Here is a 23322-nt window from a genome sequence, read left to right as displayed (position 1 = left end):
GGCCCCACTCTAGGGGCAGCTACGGACCACCTGAGCCTGGAGGAGGCGGTGATATCACGGCCAGGCCGGTGCGTGACTTTGGGCTGATCAAGGGGGAGCCTTCCCCTGTGTCCCACCCATGAATCTGTCTTCCAAACACCACTACACGGGGGCAACACCAGTAACATTGCATGAACGGGGAAACTGGACTGTACCATAGATACGGCGACTGCCACCTTTGCGACATAGCGGCAACAAGGGGCTGCATAGTGGACGAAAGTAGCACACATAAACGTGAAGGTGAACTGTGAAGATAGAATGATGGGGAAAACTAAAGCTGCCAAATCCCTACCGCAGTGTGAGCAAGCAGCTCTTTCTGATACACCACTGGGAGCACTAACTCTGCAAACTTTGGAAACCACCCTGCAGACGCACTCCAGACAGTTTGAGAGGTTACAGGCCATTATGGACACCAAGCGGTCTCTCAAGAACAGAATAGACACTGTCTCTCAGGATCTCAACTTGCTCAGAGTCGATCATCGCAACTTTGCGGATAGGGTGGCGGTGACGGAAACCAGCCTGCAGGCCATGGATCCCGCTGTTTCGGAAATGCAAAAGCAAGTGAAGAGATTGGACCTGGAAGTGAAAGCTCTACAACATCGAGCGGAGGATGGTGAGGGGAGATCACGCCACAACAGTGTTAGGTTTCTAGGATTCCCGGAGAAAGTGGAAGGACACAGCACAGAATTATTCTTGGAACAATGGCTCATAACTGTGGTGTTGAAGGGGGCAATACCAACATTGTTCTCTGTAGAACATCACACAGGATACCGGGCAGGCTGCCGGCTCCGGGACTGCCTCCTCGTTCGCTCATAGCACGCTTTCTTAATTACAGGGATCGGGACATGATACTGCAACATTTTTGAAACAGTGGTCCAGAACGCTGCGACGGTGCCTCCACAATGGCTTACCCAGACTTCATGGCAGAGGTGCAACAACAATGCTACTCAGACCTGAAAATCAAGCAACTCCTCCGAGAACACAACATCAAATATGCCCTGATGTTTCCTGCCAAACTCCGGGTGATTGCGGAGGACCGCACTCACGGTTTTTCTACACCGGCTGATGCCTGGACGTGGATCCACGTGAAGGGCATCGCCCAACCCTCTGAGAGGACAGGGAACGCAGGAATGGCTTACGTCGTCTGCCCGTAGGAGGCCCCGGAGGAGATCGAAGGCACAACCTACACAAACACAGGCAGCGGCAGAACGAGCGAAAGCATTGAGGGACACGACAATCCACACTCAGAACTCATGCTGCTTCAATATAACTCACAGGTACACACTGACTCGGACTCTGGCTGCTATGAATCAACAATTACGGGTGTGATTAAAGGGCCGGCTATCACTCCCCAGACAGCGGATGACCTATAGCACTCAGACATATATCTCTTAAGCCCATAGTCACCTGGGATGGTGCTCTTATTACCCTTGCTGCACCAAGATGTGGATTATTGACAGCGCAAGTGTAGGAGAATGCGTAGCAATAACACTCAATGGGTCCTCTGATCAGGATCTTAAGGAAGCAAAACAATTTTCAGTTCATCCACAAACTGAGCTTTTTGTCCTGCACCGACAACTGTCCTATATTACGGATGTGGCTGTGGATAGCTTTGTCATGGCTATTATTCATCCTTAACTTGGGCAATGGCGCAATCTCCCCATAAAAGCTACCACGTCCCCCTGGATGGTTTCCACATGGACAGCCCTTACATGCGTTTGTTGTATGTTTTTCCTTTTGTTATTATTAGGGGTGATTAGAGGTGTGCCTAAGTGCCACCAGAGCTGGGGTTTGAGGTTATTGGTGGTCGGAGGGGGGTTGTATTCAGTGTGTTTCAATGGGTCACACTACATTTCAATGCAATTGTCAAGCAGGCACATTTACAGTATCGCAGGCACATATCCCCTTTCAATGTTGGGTATACGACATGGCACACATCACTACATTATTTTTTTACACCATGGGTTCACATAAATCGAATGCTATACAAAAATATAACATCCTAACATGGAACGTACGTGGGATGGCTATGCCTGTTGAGAGACATCGCATTTACACTTTCCTTAAACGCCAGAGTGTGCATTTTCCCAAACTACAGGAAACACAACTGCTAGATAGTGACTTGCAGATACTAAGGAAGCGTTGGCGGGGCACACACAGAGGGCGGATGTGGGGGGCGGCATATTGTGCTAGAAGGCCATTTGGATGGCAAACCATTAACTATTGTGGGGGTTTATGCTCCCAATTGTGCACAAGGTGCATTCTTCAAAATACTGACCCAATGGCACCTACCATTTGGGTAGGGGACTTTAACTGTGTTCCTGATGTGTTACTGGACCGCTCGTCCCCTCCTGCGGAGGGCGCAATAAGCAGGCAAAATTTCAACTTACTAACGGCCTGGGCCAGGGTAATTGGGTGCATGACATGTGGCGCATGCGCCACCCGACGCATAGGGAATGTAGGAAGTTGGCTCTGTATATATTATCTCAAAGTGAGAGATAGTGTGCACAGCGTCCAAGGGTTCCCCTTAGAGGTAAGATAGTGGCAAAATTAGATAATTCTAATGCTCTATTTTGTGGTAGTGTGGTCGAGCAGTAGGCTTATCAGAGGGTAGTGTTAAGTATTTGTTGTACGCACACAGGCAATAAATGAGGAACACACACTCAAAGACTTAACTCCAGGCCAATAGTTTTTATATAGACAAATATCTTTTCTTAATTTATTTTTAGAACCACAAGTTCAAGATTTGAAGTAAATACATAAAATGAAAGGGACTCCACACAGGTAAGTTAGGAACTTTGAATTAGAGCAATAACATATACAGTTTTTGTTAAAATGGCAATAAGCTATTTTAAAAGTGGACACAGTGCAAAAATCAACCGTTCTTGGGGAAGGTAAGTAATGGTTAGTTTGTGAGGTAAGTAAAGCACTTACAAGTCTCAGTTCCTGGGCATAGGCAGCTCACCTTTGGGGGTTCAAGGCAACCCCAAAGTTACCACACCAGCAGCTCAGGGCCGGTCAGGTGCAGAGGTGAAAGAGGTGCCCAAAACACATAGGCGCCTATGGAGAACAGGGGTGCTCTGGTTCCAGTCTGCCAGCAGGTAAGTACCCGCGTCCTCGGGTGGCAGACCAGGGGGGTTTTGTAGAGCACTGGGGGGGACACAAGTAGGCACACAAAACACACCCTCAGCGGCACAGGGGTGGCCGGGTGCAGTGTGCAAAGCAGGTGTCAGGTTTTGTATTGGATTCAGTGGAGGGACCCGGGGGGGTCCCACTAGCGGTGCAGTCATGGCACAGGGGGGCTTCTTGGGCCAGCCACCAACTGGGCTAGGCAGAGGATCGCCTGGGGGTCACTCCTGCACTGAGGTTTGGTTCCTTCTGGTCCTGGGGGCTGGGGATGCAGTGCTTGGTCCAGGCATTGGATCCCTTGTTACAGGCAGTCGCAGTCAAGGGGAGCCTCTGGATTCTCTCTGCATGCGTTGCTGTGGGGGTGCAGGGGGGTCGTCTCGGGCTACTCACATGGTCGCAGTCGCCTGGGAGTCCTCCTTGTGGTGTTGGTTCTCCGGATCTCGAGCCGGGGGCGTCGGGTGCAGAGGGTAAAGTCTCACGCTTCCGGCAGGAAGAGGGAAGTCCTTAGAAGTTGCAGAAAAGTTGCAATATTGTTGCTGTTTGTTGAGCAGAGCCGCTGCTCATGGGAGTTTCTTGGTCCTTAGGTTCAGGGCAGTCCTCTGAGGCTTCAGAGGACGCTGGTCCCTGTTGGATGCATCGCTGTTGCAGTTTTTTGAGTCAGGAGACAGGCCGGTATGGCTGTGGCCAAAGCAGTTGTCGTCTTTCGTTGTCTCTGCAGGGCTTTCAGGTCAGCAGTCCTTCTTAGTTCAGGTTGCAGGAATCTGATTTCCTGGGTTCTTGGGAGCCCCTCAATACTACATTTAGGGGGGTGTTTAGGTCTGGGGGGCAGTAGCCAATGGCTACTGTCCTGGTGGGTGGCAACACCCTCTTTGTGCTTCCTCCCTGAGGGGAGGGGGGCACATCCCTAATCCTATTGGGTTAATCCTCCAAACTTAAGAAAGAGGATTTCTAAAGGCAGGGGTCACCTCAGATCAGGACACCTTAGGGGCTGTCCTGACTGGTAGGTGACTCCTCCTTGTTTTTCTAATTATCTCCTCCAGCCTTGCTGCCAAAAGTGGGGGCAGTGGTCAGAGGGGGGGGGGGGGGCGCATCTCCACTAGATGGGATGCCCTGTGGCGCTGTAACAAAAGGGGTGAGCCTTTGAGGCTTACCGCCAGGTGTTACAGTTCCTTCAGGGGGAGGTGAGAAGCACCTCCACCCAGTACAGGCTTTGTTCCTGGCCACAGAGTGACAAAGGCACTCTCCCCATGTGGCCAGCAACATGTCTGGTGTGTGGCAGGCTGGCAAAAACTAGTCAGCCCACACTGGAAGTCTGGTATGTTTTCAGGGGGCATCTCTAAGATGCCCTCTGGGTGTATGTTACAATAAATTGTACACTGGCATCAGTGTGCATTTATTGTGCTGAGAAGTTTGATACCAAACTTCCCAGTTTTCAGTGAAGCCATTATGGTGCTGTGGAGTTCGTGTTTGACAGACTCCCAGACCATATACTCTTATAGCTACCCTGCACTTACAATGTCTAAGGTTTTGCTTAGACACTGTAGGGGCATAGTGCTCATGCACATATGCTCTCACCTGTGTTATAGTACACCCTGCCTTAGGGCTAGAAGGCCTGCTAGAGGGATGACTTATCTATGCCACAGGCAGTGTGAGGTTGGCATGGCACTCTGAGGGGAGTGCCATGTTAACTTTGTCCTTTTCTCCCCACCAGCACACACAAGCTGTGATGCAGTGTGCATGTGCTGAGTGAGGGGTCCCCAGTGTGGCATAGGACATGCTGCAGCCCTTAGGGACCTTCCCTGGCATCGGGGCCCAAGGGACTTATCTGAGTGCCAGGGCTGTGCCAATTGTGGAAGCAAAGGTACAGTTTAGGGAAAGAACACTGGTGCTGGGGCCTGGTTAGCAGGGTCCCAGCACACTTTCAATCATAACTTGGCATCAGCAAAAAGTCAGGGGGTGACCATGCCAAGGAGGCATTTCCTTACAGGGAGTATTCTTTTTTCCCCCCGAAACACGATAGCCACACCAGAATAGACCTGATGTGGGGAATCCCTGCTGTGTGTTCTATGATAACGTACTCAAATTATCTCGCTAGGACGATTTCTGACCACTCCCCACTGCTGCTGACTGTACAATGGGGAAGAATGCGCTCCACTATATCCACTTGGCGTTTGCAGAGCGAGGCGCTGCTGGATTCCCCATTTAGAGATGAATTAGCTACCTGCATTTAACAATACTGGGAACTAAATACCGGGTCCACTGCACTGAGGGCTACAGAATGGGACGTGCATAACGTTGTGATGAGAGGTCATTGTCTCTCGGCCTCGTGGGGGGCGCATCGCTCTTTGCACAAGGAAGTTGTCACATTGGAGAAAGACATGCGTGCCCTGGAAATAGCAGTTGCACATCGCAAAGTACTGTTTGAGTCCCTTCGTGATAAACGTAAGTTATACGAAGAGGCGGCTCAGCGCCTCCGCGACATGATTACAGTTATCACCTAATACGATTGCACGCAGATGGTGATCGCTCGGGCGGCTTTTGGCATGGTTGCTTCATGAGGAGCGACAACATGCCCCAATAGGAGCCATACGTTTGACAGATGGGATAATGGTTTCCTCGCAAGATGTCATTAATAATGCTTCTAAAGACTGTTAGATGGGGTTATATCAAACGCAATTGTTATGCGATAATCAGCAGTTGGAACTATTTCTACGCGAGACACCGCTTGCAAAGCTTTCCGCATTTAATAAAGTGGCACTTCAAGAGCTCCTGAGACTGGAGGAACTTAACATAGCCATAGCACAAATAGCCCGCAATAAAACTCCTTGCACAGATGGACTGCCGATAGAATATTATGCTAACTACTCGCAGCGACTCTCCCGTCCCTTTATTATCTGTGTTTGAGGAAGCATGAACTCGCAGGCTGCTTCCGGCATCCCAAAGAGAGGCCCTGATAGTGGTACTCCCCAATCTTGGTCGCAATCCCACAGACATAAAATCATGTAGGCCACTGTCCCTCCTCAACCTAGAATTGTAAAATCTTGGGCAAAGTGTTGGCAAACAGACTTGTCCTTGTTATTCATACCCTGATACATGAAGATCAAAATGGGTTTATGCCACATCGAAACACGTTCCTCAATATACGTAGATTACTAAGCATCATCGGCGGCACCCCAACCGGGGCATATGACAATGTGGCCCTCTCTAGATATAGAGAAGGCATCTGGGGCCAGATGTATCAAAGGGTTTTTCCGATTCTGTGTTAATGGGAAAATGTGTTCGTACATATGGCCCTTGATACCTTAAGTTGGGACTTTTTGTTCGCCACACTGCAGCACATGGGATTTGGCCATGGATTTGTGCGATGGGTGCAGACCCTCCACGCTGATCCAATTGCCAGGGTAAAAACGGGAGGATTGATATGTGGAAGCTTCCCAATTGGTAGAGGGACTAGACAGGGGTGTCCATTGTCACCCCTATTGTTCGCCATCGCAGTGGAACCTTTGGCTGCTCGGTTGCGCATGAGGGCCGCGCTGTGGGGGATATGCAGGATGGGGACATATCATATTATATCGCTCTATGTGGATGACGCACTGATTTAGCTGGAAAATGGGGGGGGGGGGGGGGGGACACGCTGCCCGAAGTGATGTCATTATTGGATGGCTATGGAGCAATATCAGGCCTACGGGTCAAGTGGTCCAAATCCTGCTTGCTTCCCCTGGTTGAACTTCCTACAGCCGTGGGGGGAGGCACTCCCTCTGAGTCGATTGAAATGGTGCTTAGATACCTTCAAATACCTGGGCATACAAATATACCATAGGTTGATGATCTGAGGGATGGTAACCTGGGACGCACGCTTCGCTCTATGAAAAGTTTGCTTCAATTTTGGTGCTCGCTGCCTCTCTTCCCCTTGGGCAGGGTGACAATAGCGAATATGTTGATTCTCCCAAGGCTGCTATATTATTTTGCAGCATTGTCCATAAGTGTCCCCAAGAGTTTCTCTCGCAAACTCAACAGTCTACTGCTGGGGCTCATCTGGGGACGGGACAGACACAGAGTCGCAGTCACTACTCAGCAACGCCCGCTGCGGAGGGGTGGGTTGGGTGCCCCGAACTCTGAATACCACTATGCGGCAGCACAATTACAGTGGCTGTTACATTGGTTGAGAAGGCCTGAGTCACTTGAGGCATGGGTACGGATGCAACTGGGAAATATCTCCCTTTACACATGGCTATCTGAACATACTCTGAAACATATTAGAGACAACCCTTTATTGACGGCAGCGCGCACCAGCTGGCGGAGATATGTACAGGATGGAAAATCCAACCCCCCCATATTCGCCCCACATCCCGTTAGGCCAAATACCAGGAGGCACACAATTATTCAGATCTCACTCCACTACTCCATGGGTGGAGGAAGGCATAGAGACAGTGGGGGACCGTTTTGATGATGGTATCTTGATGCCCTTCGAGGCTATTATGGACCTTGTGTTGTTGGGGCCGGGACATTTTATTACATACACGTTATATGTCATCTGATTAAAACCACATGGGCTCAGGGGGATCAGGAACCTGGGACTTCCCCTGCCTTACATATACTGTTATCAGACAGTGGTTCAAAAAAAAGTCATCACTAACTTATATAGAGCATTGATTAGTGTGGATGACACACAACTTGAGGTAGCACTCCACAGATGGAATTCCGCCGTTCCCAACCCTGTAACCTCCAAGTTGTGGACCGAGGCCCTCCAGCAGGTGCAGAGAGTATCTCGGAATCCTAGGTTTTGCTATACACAATTTAACTTTGTCCACCAGACGTATCTGTCCCCAAGCCCTATTCAACGCATGTACCCTGCATCAAACCTGGCATGTCCCCGTTGCAGGCTCCCCACAGCCCGCTTTTACCATATGGTGTGGGACTGTAATCCATTGCATAGAGTCTGGCAGAACATAGTAGCAGACATTACAGACATAACAGATTATACATTTACGCCTAACCCAGAATCCTGTCTCTTGGGAATACGCCCTAGAGCTAAGCAACATATACACATCCATAAGTTGCCGATCTAGCGTTCATCATGTACAAACGATTTATTGCTATAGGATGGAAGGCATCTCGACCACCAGAGCTGTCCAGCTGGCGCATCATGACACTAAAATGGGCACGCTTGGAAACACGTGCACTGTGTTCCCTACGGGATAGGGGTCAAGCACTTACAGGCTATGATACCTGGGAAGCTTTGGTGGCTAAACTGGAAGCTAAAACGACAATAGCCCGCCGTGATTAATGTCAAACAGAATACTAAAATGTTTTACAGCCTTTTATGTTCCCCTAAATCGGACTGGCGACAAATGAACAACAAGTGGCTTTGTATTACAATTGAGCGAACTTTGATAACGTTCAGTGAAGGCCGGTTCGGTTTGGGTAGACCTGCAGTGGGGTGCGATAGTGACAAGACTAATTGTCCAAATATATATCCTCAGGGAATATTGTAAGGAAAAACAATTCAATTAGCTGTCCAGGCTTTAGATTGGGTGACAGGGATGCACACGGGCAAAGCTAATGACTAGAATTGTGCCATGGTAATAGGATTGCTAGAGGGGGTATGTAATTGGTGTAGCACAGGCACTACAATGGGGGTTATGTAGGGTACTGTAATGTAAAGCCTTGGTATTGCGCTTCTGTTCTGCTTGGTGTCAGGTGGTAGACTCTGTGCCTGAGTCAATGAACATCTTCTTCTTGGAATGTGGTGTATAACAACCCAGTTTTGTAACTGTAGTCAACAATGTGTGTTGAAATTAATAAAACAGATTTTTTTTTAAAACAACAAAAAAAAAAACATTGTCCCCTCCCTGGACGCACTGGAAGCAAGTAGCTTCCATTGTGCTCTTGGCTCCATCTGATGACCTTGGCGCGTCACAAGCACGCTGATGTCATCAAATCGCTTGGGGGGGGGCTTGTGGGTTACAGCTTTTGCTGCCATCGTCTGTTGGGGTGAGGGGAGGGGTGACAGAGGGCTGCTCAAGGGGGGAGCACCATCACTTCCTCCATGGGTGGGCACGAGGACGGATTGTTTCCATCCTCAGCACACGGTCACGGGTGCTCATGACGGAACCATTCCGTCATGAGCACCGAAGCTGTTAATATTCTGTCTACTTGGACACTTAGAAAGCACAGGTTGATTATAGTTTTAAAGATCTTCCTGAGACATGAAGTGTACAAAGCAACTACGTTTTAAATAGATCAAACAGTCATGTTTTGAAACCTTTTCTAAACTTTAAGTTTCCACCTTCAAGAAAGGGAAGCCCGCTCCATCTGGCTTTCCTGAAGAAATATGAGTAGATGGTTATTCTCACAGTGAAGTTTGCAATTTGGTCTCTATTTAACTCACTTAGAAACTGATAAGAAGGCAGTCCTTTGGACCAAACAGTGTTTTAAAGATGACTCTTTGATTTAGCGGTGTCAGTGCAATGGTCTAACCTTTCTTCAAAAAGTTATAATTTCTCAGTTCAAAGACTAAGAGTGAGGCCACATTTTCAGAATGTAGAAGTCGGCCTAAGATTTTTGCTGGCAGTCTGATAGAGACTACATTGTAGTAGTCGATCTGGAGGTGTAAATGCATTGGCTACCATGGTCTTATGGTCAGAAGGAAGAAAATTAAATATTCTGTGTAGTGTTCTCAATTGAAAAGCTATTTTAGATAAACATGACTTGTTGATGCAAAATACATTCATGACCAATTAAATCCCACCACCTTTCTGATACGAGAAGCAGGGAAGGAGCTTATTAAAGGAGACCTTAATAAAGTAGCCTTTAAGTTACGGTTGTTGTAGATCATGAACAAGTTAATTGAGACCTCTGGCCGCAGATTCCTTATCTTAGAATTTCCCACAGGCGTCACACACCAGACGTTTAGGTAGGTCCCACAAAAAAAGAAAAACAAATCAAAGAGGTTTTCAACTTTAGAAAGGTAGTAAGGGTGAGAGCAGCCGCACTTCCGTGGAGTAACAACACAAGTAATAGAAAGAGTCAGTGAAAATTGAACATTGGTGCTCGATGGGTCGGGTGCCTAACTACCTTAATAGGCACAAATATGCGTAACAGGTACACAATAGTAATAACAACAGAATGACCAAGACACACAGGATGGTAAAATCACAGTTCGAATTAAGGACCAGTGTCCCTGGTGTTCAGGTTCCGGACGTGGGTAACAAATCTGAAGAGTCCTCAGTTGGTGATGCAAGTGTCTTTATTTGTAGGCCCAATTTGCCACAGATTTACGTAGTCTTCCAAGAACAGCCAACATGTGTTTCGTCACACAAGTGACTTTATCAAGGCTGGGCCAATTGGCCAGGAAAGTGAGTAGTGGGTAGAATCGATGGTATTGTGCGCGAGTAGTAGAGATTTGATTGGCTGGCAGCAGGTAAAAGACGATCCAGTAAACGAAGGTAAGCAAGGTAGGCCTTGATAAGCCTCGGTTTGGGACCAGTAATCTCTGTTGCCCGTTACTGAATCAGTAACGGGGATCTTCTTTTACCTACTGCCAGCCAATCAAATCTCTAATACTCGCATACAAATAAAGACACTTGCATCACCAACTGAGGACTCTTCAGATTTGTTACCCACGTCCGGAACCTGAACACCAGGGACACTTGTCCTTAATTCGAACTGTGATTTTACCATCCTGTGTGCCGTGGTCATTCTGTTGTAGGTTTTCAACTTTGCTCTGTCCGTCGAAGACATCCAACGATATGAAGGAATATCAGCAGTCAAGGCCTTGCTCTGCGGTTGAGCCTTTGCCTGGGCTGTCTCCGCAACTTCCCAAGTCTCTCGGAGCTGAGCGACCCTCGCCCAGGTCCATGAGTTCATAAGGCTGTACACCTTGTATTTGGACCGCCCATCCCCGCTGGCACACCCTCAGGATCCACATGATTGGGAGGGGCCTCTGCAGGATTTCCGCCTGCTTGTTAGCTCTGGGCGTCAGTCGGGCCTGTGGATACATGGAAGGATCCTCACTGATGCCAGTGAATCCACCTTGACCTTCTCCCCCTACCCCCCCCCCCCATCCTGCGCACTGGCCCCACTGCTGGCATCCCTGGTGCTGCCAGCGATTACCGACTGAACCCCCCTCCCACCCCCCCTTTTTATCCCTGACTCTGACATGGAGCCGGATGGGTGTCATCCGACTCTGGTGCCAACTGGAGGCATTCCATCCATACTGGAGCCTGAGCCCTGCTTCCATGGGCTAGGACTTGTGAAAACTGGGAGGGGCCATTGGACCCTTATAAATGCCAGCCACTAGACCCCAATGAGGACATCTGGTCTGAGGATTTGGCTGATGCTAGTGAACTGTACACTTCCTCAGATACTGGCTTGGTCTCGTAGGAGGGAGCCTCATTTGTAATGGTTTTGAGGAGCGTGGCTGAGGTGCTGGTCCTGCAGCTTCCCTCTGTGGCTGTCAAAACGAATGTCTTGACTGAGATACTTGACCTGGGAGTAACCCCTTCCGAACCGCTTCTCCCTTTTTAATGAAACCCTCACCGACATTCTACTCAGGGCCTTATCTAAGCCCAGTACAGGGGCTCCTGTGAATAGGACAATTAGCCACCTCCATTGCCCCGCCCTCAGGCACCCCAACTTCCTTACCACACCCGAAGACCTTGGTAAATCCTGGCGCATTCCCTCCACTCCGCCGGACAGAGAATCCAAGAAGCTAGATACCTTAGGAAATATGTTTTCTTCTGCCTGCCCGGCAATGTGATCAGTGAACACTGTGTGCCTTTTGGGCTGATGGTTCCACTCACTCTCGGACTCAGTTGTGCAGTTGCTGCCTATGGTCTTGGAGGAGGCCTGAGTCATTCTCTCCCAAGCTACTGCTGACGGGACGTGAAGAAGTTCCGAAGACCAGTATGCTTCTGAAATCTTGTTCCTGTCCCTTTGTTACAATCACCTCCACTGTTTTCCCTCTGTACACCCGGTACCAGGACTCCACCAGATTGAAGATGTTGAAGTGCAAAAAAAAATCAAAATCAAAATGCAGGGCAACAGGCCTCTGTCTACATGCTGAGGATTCAAAACAATATCCCTGTATCCATGCAGACCACCCCAGCCCTGCTCTGTTTTAGGAGAGTACCGAAGACATGCCATCGCAGCACCTTAATGGCCCTCTCCACCTCCAATTATTAATTGAGTATATCTTTGCCTATGAACCTGTTAAGAACTCTGCTACCTTTCGGCTACGTTTGCGCTATGCACATGCCACACTTATATGTACATGATATTTCTCATACCGATGTCTCTGGACTCATAACGAAGTTCCTTTGCTGCTCACTTATGTTATCCTTTCTCTCATCAGTTGTGCTCCATGCTTATTTTCAGACCCTATCTCGTGGCAAGCAGAGATGCTGTGTCTTAGCCTTCAGGCCAGGGTGGTTTCCTTCTAATGTGCATTGGTCCAACTTACTATGGCTCTGAAAATCGTGGTAGCGATGGCGAGGAGTTACAAGCTTCTCAGGGAGGTACTGTGGTGGTGCACAATTTTAGGGCTCAACAACCACCCATTAACACAATAATTGATTGTCCAATCCAGTTCTTTATTCACATAGGAAAAGTACTTTAATATACTTACTTAAAATGGGATACTAAACAGATAATAGCAGAAATAAACTTAATACTGATGATTGTGTTACTGTGCTTTGGCTACTGCCCTAGCGTCCACACTTTCTTCCCAGGTGTTCCTACTCTTGTATTTCTAGGAAGGTCCCTTGTTACGGCAGAAAAGCACTGTGCTTAGGTGCAGATGTCTCAATTTAATTGCAAGCACGCTCAGTCCCCTTTTAAACACAGTTGCACTACATGCATATCTCTTTTAGCTGCCAGTAGAAAAATAACAATGTCTCTCTTATCTCTCCCACTTCTGATAGGAAGTGTGCTAAAGGCAGATGCAGCCTTTCATTTCAGGCAGACCGCAGCAAGATAAGTCCTTCAGCAGGCACTGGATGCAAGTAGGGCCCTCGGTAGACAGACCTACTTTTAGGTCACTTGTCGATGGATAACAGGTAGGCCACCACGTGGCCGAGTTGTCAGCAGCACTTCTCAGATGTGGCAGTGGCAATTGCCCTGGGAACACTCCCTGATGGAGATGACCAGAACACATGTGCAAATATTGTTTCTGGTGGCAATGTCCTCTAAGGGTACAAGTCTTGGTTCTCAGTGGTGGAGTCCACCCTTTGGGCACAGCCGTGAAAGTATTTATTTTTTTGCATGATTCTGAGGTCAGTTGTTTATCTGCGATTCCCACATGGCACTGCACTCTAGGAGAGACAGTGGCCACACTCCTGAGGCTTTCATATTCCTCTCCCCAGACTTCCTGGGCTTGGTAAAACCACAGCACTGGGTTTGGCTGCTGCTGGCATTTCCTAGAGAGATCCAGCTTCTGCACAGTTGGCAGACTCCTTCCCTCTCCCTGTAGGCAGGTTGGCTTCCAGGTACTTCATATTAGGAGTCGAAGAGGATGTGTAACTGGAGCAACAAGTGGGTCATTGGTTCCTACTTTTGTAGAGTTAAAGCAGACTGAGAATGTGGATTCTCTGACTGCATTTTCAGAAAGTTTGTGGTGGATCTGCGCTCAAGTGCCTTCTCTAGCCTTTGTGTAGAATGATGCTTCTCAGAGCATATTAGTCTTCAACCTGGGGCACCCACGGCATCGATAAGTATCTGCTTTCTGTGCCTCGCTATCAAAAACGACACTGAATAATGATCGGTACAATGTAAAAACAAATCAGTGTAAACTTAATTTAATGTATTTCTTATTCTCTGTAGATTTTAAAATATGTGCAATGTTTCACCGGACCAAACATCATGGCCATGCATACTATGCTGATAAACAAGCCTCCAGATCCAGGTAAAAAGCATGAGAATAGTCAAGGTATATTCAGAAATTGGCTAAATGTGTATTTACCACGTGAAAGTATGATCTTATATGTAAAGTATTTAATTAAATCCAGTATGACTACTAAAATGCACGTTTGATTTACTCAAAGGTACTCTCCGTTTGGAGTCTTTCTCTGTTTTATTTATTGTTCTAAAATGATTGAATGTGTGGGGATATTCAAGGATGGAGAAGGGGGTGAGAGGGTTCGTCCTAAGCCCCCAACAGGGTATTATTTCAGTCTTCAGAAGACTAACAATTATGCAGCATAATAAGGTCTTTGCCAACTTCATTGAGGTATGTAGAGATAGGAAACTTAATTTTGTATTTAGCAATGAGAGTGTTAGTATTGTTAGTTAGTAGGTGGGGTGGTTAGCAAGGTCTCCCCCGGGTTACCTGGATAAAGATATGGTAAGATCTGGAGAGCAAGAATCTAAGAAGGCCTATGAGTGATTCAGTGACTTGAAAATGAGTGTAAGTCCACAGGTTTGCCATGAGAGTGAGTACAAGAGTTGCTTATGTTTTTAAGAGAGTTATCAGAAAGGAGTTGTGAGAAGAGTCTGTTTTGTTTGTGATTCTTTGGCTTGAGGTTCATATCCCCAAGGATGATGAGTAGAGCTAAAGAGAAGAGTTGGTAAATAATGTCTGTGTAATGATATACAATTATTGCTGTGTCTACATTAACTGGACTGCACTGTGTATATTGTGCATGCAAACTCTCCCAAGAATGCATCCTGATCTTTGGCCCTTATGAGATGTGGGGCTCTATTTTCCTTTGCCCTTCCCTGGCCTCATCACGTCTTCGCCTAAATTGTTGTTGTTATTTCTGTAAAACAATAAAAACAGAGTTTTTTACCCCTTTGCTGCCAGGCCTATTCCCCTCCTGTGCCAAGCCTTTTTTTTGGCTATTTGGGGCAGTTTGCGCTTAGGCCCTCATAAATTTAGGTCACATAAGCTACCTATGCCAAATTTGCGCCCTTTTCCTCCAACATCCTAGGGATTCTAGAGGTACCCAGACTTTGTGGGTTCCCCTAAAGGAGACCAAGAAATTAGCAAAAATTTATTTTTATTTTTTCAAAAAATGGGGAAAAGGGCTGCAGAAGAAGGCTCAGGTGTTTTTATTTCCCTGAAAACTGCATCAACAAAGGGTTTGCGGTGGTAAAATCACCATCTTCCACAGCTTTCAGGAACAGGCAGAGTTGAATTTAAAAAAAAAAAAAAAAATTCAACACCATTTTGACATTTTACTGGGACATACCCCATTTTTACTATTTTTTGGTGCTTTCAGCCTCCTTCCAGTTAGTGACAGAAATGGGTGAGAAACCAATGCTGGATCGCAGACAGCTTAACATTTCTGAAACGTAGACAAAATTCTGAATTCAGCATGGGGTCATTTGTGTAGATCCTACAAGTGTTTCCTACAGAAAATAGCAGCTGAAATAAAGAAATATTGAAATTGAGGTGAAAAAAACAGGCATTTTTCTCCACATTTTACTCTCTAACTTTTTCCTGCGATGTCAAATTTTTGAAAGCAACATACCATTACGTCAGATGGACTCTTCTGGTTGCAGGGATATATAGGGCTTGTAGGTTCATCAAGAACCCTAGGTACCCAGAGCCAATATATGGGCTGCACCTTGCATTCATTTGCTGAAATATAAAAAGTCAAAAATAGGTATCAAGAAAACCTTTGTATTTCCACAATGGCCACAAAATGAGGTGTTGAGAAGCAGTGGTTATTTGCACATCTCTAAATTCCGGGGTGCCCATACTAGCATGTGAATTAAAGGGCATTTCTCAAATAGATGTCTTTTTTACTCACTGTCTTACATTTGGAAGGAAAAATTGTAGAGAAAGACGAGGAGCAATAACACTTGTTTTGCTATTCTGTGTTCCCCCAAGTCTCCCGATTAAAAATGGTACCTCACTTGCGTGGGTAGTCCTAGCGCCCGCAACAGGAAATGCCCCAAAACACAACGTGGACACATCACATTTTCACAAAGAAAACAGAGCTGTTTTTTTTGCAAAGTGCCTAGCTGTGGATTTTGGCCTCTAGCTCAGCCGGCACCAAGGGAAACCTAGCAAACCTGCGCAGTTTTGAAAACTAGACACCTAGGGGAATCCAAGATGGGGTGACTTGTGGGGCTCTGACCAGGTTCTGTTACCCAGAATCCTTTGCAAACCTCAAAATTTGGCTCAAAAAACTTTTTCCTCTCATTTCGATGACAGAAAGTTCTGGAATCAGAGAGGAAGCACACATTTCCTTCCACCCAGCGTTCCCCCAAGTCTCCTGAGAAAAATGTTACCTCACTTTTGTGGGTAGGCCTACTGCCCGTGAAAGGAAATGCCCCAAAACAGTATCTGGACACATCAAAATGATCAAATACAAAGCTACCTGTTTTTGCGGGGGACACCTGCGTTTTTGGTCCTGGGCTCAGCAGCCATTTATGGAAACTTACCAAACCCAGACATTTCTGAAAACTAGACACCCGAGGGAGTCCAGGGAGGTGTGACTTGCGTGGATCCCCCAATGTTTTCTTACCCAGAATCCTCAGCAGACCTCAAATTTTGCTGAAAAATCACAATTTCCCACATTTCTGTGTGGGATCACTGCACTGGGACAAATTTCATACCACCCAACGCTCCCCTTAATCTCACGGTAAAAATGATAACTCATTTGTGTATGTTGGGCCAAGTGCTTGTGAAGGGGAAGAGCCAAAAACATGTCGATATTGAGGGGGAACCAAAGGGGTTTCAAAAGGGCAGTTTGCAAAAACACATTTTTAGGCTGACAAGTGCAGCAGAATTCTTAGCGGTATAGATGAGACAATGCTGGGTGGTAGGAATTTTGTGGATTCCTGCAGATTCCGGAAGGTTCCATCACAAAAACGTGGGAAAAATGTGTGATTTCCAGCAAAGTTGGAGGTTTGCAGGGCATTGTGGCTACAAAAATGGTGTGGGGTGCATGTGAAACACACCACCCTGAAATCACCCAGATGTTTAGTTTTCATATGTCTAGATCTTGTGGATTTTTCTACATGGCAGCATCCCAAAGTCCATAAGGTGCAGCCCTCACCATTCCAAGTGGGACGATTTTGAGAGTTAGCCAAGCTCTCATGGCCCAAAATTTAAAACCAAAACCCAAAATAATCAAATGTCTTCTTGCTTGCTGTGAGATAAGATGTTTTAGAGTGCGGGAGAGAGCTGAAAGACTGTTACCCCTTTCAGTTGGGGCATAACCAGGCCCATACTGGTTTGTAGCCACCACCCCAATATTTTTTGTTTCTTTTAAATGCCCTGGCATCTAGTAGACTTTCTGCAGGCCCCCTCCCCCCCACGGGGTGTGGATCAGGGGTAATTGCCCCATCTGCCCACTGGTGGGCAGAACAACTTTGGACCCATTTATTTGGGGTGGGGATATGGCCATACTCCCACCCTCTTATTTTGGAGGAAAAAAAACTTCCCTGGTGGGCTTTCTGCCCCCCTTGGGGGCAGATTGGCCTAACAAAAATCGTCCGCCGCAGAAATGGTCTAAATACAATTTGCCCCCCAGGGAAGCGACCCTTGCCTAAGGGGTCACTCCCCACCCCTAAAAAAACAAACCAAAAAAAAAAGTTTTTTATCCCTGGCGCCTTGAGGGGTCGCTCCCCAACTCTTAAAAAAAAAAAAAAAAAAAAAAAAAAGATCCCTGGTGCTTATTGGATTCATTCTCAGCCTTGACCACCCTTTGGCTTCATTAGAGGCAGCTGGACCGACTTTGATTTGTGGACTCAATTAGAAACCTCACACCACCTTTCTGCATAAATGTTTTGTGTAGTAATTGCAAAGAGAAGTAATAGTCTTACTTTTCCTCCATTGGAGCTTGCTGATAACGTTCTGGGAAATACTGTACTCTTTATATATCATAAATTTGCAACTGCTTGTCTATATTATAACCAATTCCATTACCATAATCTCATAGTACTAGTGTCTTCTTATCACATAATGTTACATAGTCTGTAGTTATTTAAATAGATCTCTGTATCAGCTAGCTGTACTGCATCTTCCTCAAAGTACTTACTATCAGGGCCACATGTGCTTCACATACACTAATGCTCTCAGACAGATCATCAATAGTGAAACTAAAATCTGTTGAGTGTGGAACCAACACACACCTGCACAATAGTCCCACTATCCACGGTCATGTGGCTATGAATAATTACTGGGTCGATGCTCTTTCACAGGGGCCAGTCACAGTAATCATTTTGAATCAAAGGTTGCTTTGAAATTAACAATGACGGTGTGCTCCCACACCTGGTGAGAGCACACTGCCTTCATATCGACACAGGTCTACCCAAATGCATTGTGGGTAATGCACTTCTTTGCTCTTATTAGTTCCCACAAGTTAAGTGTTTGGCACGAGTGGTATCACACCAGTGTGGAAATCTGTACATTCACGTCTCTTGGTAATTGCTATTCATCAGGCAGAAAGTAGTGTTTTAAATTTGAGGGTGCCCCTACTGACCATGTTACACATGCTGTCTCTCTCTGACATGATTTTCTTTTTAAAATTGTCTTTAATAAAAGCTTATAATAATAAGAGAACCAAACATCAGTAGCTCAGCTCAATAATATCTAAATGAGGGTACAGTGTTGTTAGGTAGAGCGTATGAGTGGTCCACCTATTGTTATGGTGGAACTGGGACTTTAGCTAAATAATTGGTTTACGGTGTAAAACTTACCAACTCATCGAATAGGCAGTCCCCGCTTTCTCAGTGGGCTCGGGCGACAGACTTCGGTTACAGATGACAGTAACAAGAAGCTGTAAATTAAATCGACTAGGGTTACAGGGTTCCCTCTTTTTCGAGTATTGTGTTTAGTACACCTGGTGAGGTGTGAGGTACGCATAGACATATAAGACATATGCTTCCCTCCCAAGATGTAGGAGTGAAATGTAATATCAAATAGGGGTCGGCCGGTTGTCGGGTATCCGTTCTCTATAGATACATAGTGAGTAGAGTTTTGAGATTGAGGGCTTCTAAGTCCATTAACTCTAATAAGAAATTTAATATGCACTACATAATACCTTTGAAAATAAATATATAGGTATTTGACAGCTGGGTGCAACTAAGACCTTCAATCATTGCATTTTTAGTGGATTACAACTACAATCTTGTAACAGTGACCACAATGTAAAGGAATGATGTTGGGCATAACCCTCCTTTGGCACACTGCCAATATTCAGATTTGTTTTTTTTGTCATAAATGTTTGTGATGTGATGTATATATTGATGTTATGTATATATCTATGTTAGAGAATGTTCACTGATGAGCCATTGCTGACCTTTTATTAAAATGATTTAAATAAATAAGGGAAATAAATTGACCCATGAAATCAGGGTTGAGCACTGGTCTCTTAAAATAATGGTTATATTTGTCCCTACCTGCTGACCATTTGTGTTTATGTCTATTGTATTACCCAGGTCAGGTTAGGGTTACAGGGTTCTCTCTTTTTCGAGTATTGCACTAACTTCACCGGCATGCATATCAACACCCATCCTGATGTCACAGATGCTGGAATGGGAGCTGATTGTATTGTTGGATTCAGGGACCCACGCTTGTTGCCCAGGCCTAGACCCTATGCCCACTCTGAACTAGATTATGCCCTATTATGAATTGGGCACTTTTGAAGATGATGACAACAATATTAACTTATATGATAAGGGCAATATTTTTGATAAACTCCAGGATGCCAGTGGTTTGAACACCTCCCCAGACCTTAGCATCTCCTCTCCTAATCTCACTTTGGCTACTGAAGAGTCGCAGTAATCCGTAGGGCAGCTGAGACAATTGACCTTGTTCTGCCGATACAAGAAGTGAATATTACTCTCCCGATTGAGGTCTTTAACCCTGCACAATCCACTCAAGAGTTGGCACAGGGACATCTATGGGACAAATCCTAGCTCGATCTATTTGCAACAGCAGAGAAGCGCAGTGTCCAGACCTTTACACTTCAGAGTTTGCGAGGCGGTCCTCCCCTGGGCACGCCTTCCATCAACATTTGAGGGGGGGGGAGGCAACCCTCCCTTCCCTTCCCTTCCCTTCCCTTCCCTGCCCAGAGCACTGAAAAACATCAAGTCAGACCTGGCCCAAGTCATCCTAGTGGCTCTGGACTGGATGAGGAGAGTACTCCGAGCATCTGACCATAAGCATTTGTTCTCCGATCGGCTCCCCCTTCAGGAGGATCACCTACTGCTGTGGCAGGGTAAAGTCTTCCACTCCAGCCTTCACAACTTAAACCTCCATGTGTGGAGATTGACCTGTGACACTTGACAGCCTTCGACCTTCCTCCTGAAGTGATTGGTATAATCTTGGCATCCAGGCATCCATATGCCCAAATCTGTTTACTCAGTATGCTGGGAGTAGCGTGCTGTCTGATGTTCCGCCCGATATAGCCAAACCCTGAATGCACAGTACACAGTTATCAGATGATCTCGGTGAGAAAGTGGATTATTAGTTGGAGGGATGTGCGTCTTCACCAAGTAATATCAGAATTATGTACAAGGGCCTGTTATGTCTCAATAATTTAAATCTGAGCGGAACCCTTGGTAGCTGTAGCAAAGAGCAAACAAGCTTAACTTGGGAGAAATTTGTAAAGCTGTTATCAGTATCAAAACGGGTAAAAAATAGAGAACATATCATGATATGTTTTTTAGACGTCTTAGTTAAAAATAGCACCCAAAAATGTTAAGGGCCAGTTGCGGTCATTTGGTTGCGCTTGACCAGTACATAAGCACGAGTTAAGACTGACCACAATGGAGCGTGAGTCGGATACTGAAACCAAGTTGATCCTGGTCAGAATTTTATCTTCTGACTCTCGTAAATGCAAATTGAACATCCTCAGTAGAGCAAAACAGAAGACTGTGACAGTGATGGGATTGATAGCAGTCGTTCGAAGTCCCAGTGAAGCCTTTGACTTTTGTCAGGAAAGCTCTCAGGTGGAGAAATTAAAAATTCATGCTCCGGCAAATTTTCTCGCCAGACAGATACTTCTGGCTCCTTCACCTGATGAAGATGTCTATCTCAAGAAGACTTGGTCACTTTTTTGGAGTGCTGAGTCCTCCAGTGGGACGAGCCTGCAACCTGTGGCCCAGCAGGGCTCCACAAGGCCAGATGTCATCTCCAAGACATCCTGTTGAAACAGATATGCTGCTCCGAAAAAGCTCAGAGCAGGAGCAACCTGAATCTTTCGTCCAGAGGCAATGCATCTACTTCGTATTGACTTGACAGGTTTGTCCAAGTCTTCTGCCTGTTCTCCATGCAAAAATCCTTGAAAACATTCCAGAGTCCCAGGTTTTAGGGATAGGCAGGAAGAGTACTCTAACACTTATCCAAGGACACATGAATGTTAGGGACACCATTTGGGGGTTTCGGACTCACTCAAAGGGAAACACCAGCAGGGTCTAGAGCGGGTCCAGTTGAAACTGGTCAATTGGACTATTCAGGAAGGGGGGGTCTCCTTGCAGCTGTCCTTGTAGCTTAAGTGGAGAATAGCTAACTAGCACGTCAAGTCCACTCTTATGTCCTGGGTTCAGGTGGGAGCAGGTCTGGCCCTTGGGATTTTCTTCACAGGTTACACTAGGTACAGCCCGTTTTCTGAAACCAAACAGTTCACAGGTGCAATCCTTCCATTGTCTTCTCAGTTCCAGCAGTGGTCTGAAGAAGGTACCCTAACCAATAGGGTAAAAGGTCCCCGGGGCAAACCTACCCACTTTGACATCAGTTCCTGGGGGCTCTGGCGTTAAACAGAATGGACCTAATCCCACAGTGCCCTGTTCTGCCAAAATCAACATGGAACTTTTCTTCCCCTAGTTGGAGCTCTGGGAACGCCCCAGAGGTGTATCTGGGGAAATGAGAACACTCCTCCCTGCAAACCACAAACCAGTTCTCAAATAGGTTTTCCTTCCACTGGGATTGATGCCACTGTGGCTACTTGGACATGGCAGGGGTATGCCTAGGTCTCCGTTGCATCTGCTTGTGACAGGAGATGCCCCTATGAAGCTTGTGCAGTTGGTTGGTGTTGAAATTTGGGTTACTGTTGAAAAGGGGGTGAAACCCTGTTCAAGCAGCAACCACAGGCGATACACAAGCAAACCCCAAATTAACCTGTGCTCCACCCCTCTGGTACCATGGTACAAAATAGGCAAGCTAACTTGCGGCAATGTGTAAAGTATCTCTACAGAGTAAAATTTAAACCAAAACGACAAGCATCCAGTCAGTAGAACCGTAGATGTGCTAATTTAAAGATTTAAGGTAATAATAGTGCCTGAAAGCATAAAGCACCACTCACTGTAATCTGGATGTGCGATGCCAGATGAAAGTCACAAGTGATGGCTGACTTCGATGGAGTGTGGGCTGGGTACAGGGACCAGGTGAATTACCTTCAAAAGTCCTGCTTAAATAGTTATGTTCGCAGTAGAGAGGGCCACAAAGAGGAGAGTGTTGCAGATGGTCATCAGTGTAGCGTGGAGAGAAGACCAGGCACCGCAAATGGTTGTTGCTGTAGTGCGACAGTCCTGCCAAGCTTCGTGGACAGTTGTTGCTGGAGATGCGCATTGCTGGGTGCCACTGGCGGCTGCTGTGAGGAAGAGAAGTGGGTTCACCTGAACTTTTTGTTGCCAGGCGGCACAGTCAGCAAGATTGTGGCATAAACAGGCCCATTCTTGGTCGCGAAAAGCCAAAAACATCAGGATTTTTCCCTTTACTGAAGAGGGAGATCAACCAATGCCACACCAAGGGCCCAGGAGCGGAGGGGCACCTCCTGGGGATAGGAATCTCACTCTAGTCCAGTCCAGGCAGCAGGTTAGCTAAGCAGTTGAGAGGCCTATAAGCGTGTTATGTCCCCGTAGCTCAGAATAGGAGGTCAGTCAGCTGACCCTTAAGTCACTTCAGCCTGGGATAAAGGATGCAGGTCCAGTCTTCCTTATCAGCAAGCAGGGCAGCAGGCAACAGGACAGCAGTCCTTCAGGCAGCAGGGTGAAACAGTAGTCCTTTTTCTATAGTATCCACATGTCCAGAGGTGTACTGAACAATTGGGTTTGAAGGTCCACTATATCATACCTGGCGCCAGCATTGAAGTAGGAAAAGGTCCAGGAGAGTTCCACCACTAGAGGTGCTTGGGATTTCCTGCTTTCCTGCCCTGGCACCAGCTTGGGGGGGTGCAAAAGTCTAGTGTCAAATCCTTT

At 46.6% G+C, this 23322-nt stretch overlaps 1 protein-coding gene across 1 annotated transcript in view; it reads left to right on the top strand.

Moving 5' to 3' along the window:
• Nucleotides 1-23322, top strand: part of LOC138287842 (phytanoyl-CoA dioxygenase, peroxisomal-like) — a 256379-nt gene that overhangs the window by 64153 nt on the left and 168904 nt on the right. The window contains exon 5 of the mRNA XM_069228748.1: nt 13990-14071. Coding sequence (XP_069084849.1) covers nt 13990-14071 — 82 coding nt within the window. The remainder of the gene's footprint in view (nt 1-13989; nt 14072-23322) is intronic.

Source organism: Pleurodeles waltl, chromosome 4_1, assembly GCF_031143425.1.
Source record: "Pleurodeles waltl isolate 20211129_DDA chromosome 4_1, aPleWal1.hap1.20221129, whole genome shotgun sequence".
Taxonomy (NCBI): Eukaryota; Metazoa; Chordata; class Amphibia; order Caudata; family Salamandridae; genus Pleurodeles; species Pleurodeles waltl.
The sequence above is the reverse complement of the archived record's forward strand: the minus strand, read 5'-3'. Positions and strand labels throughout refer to the sequence as shown.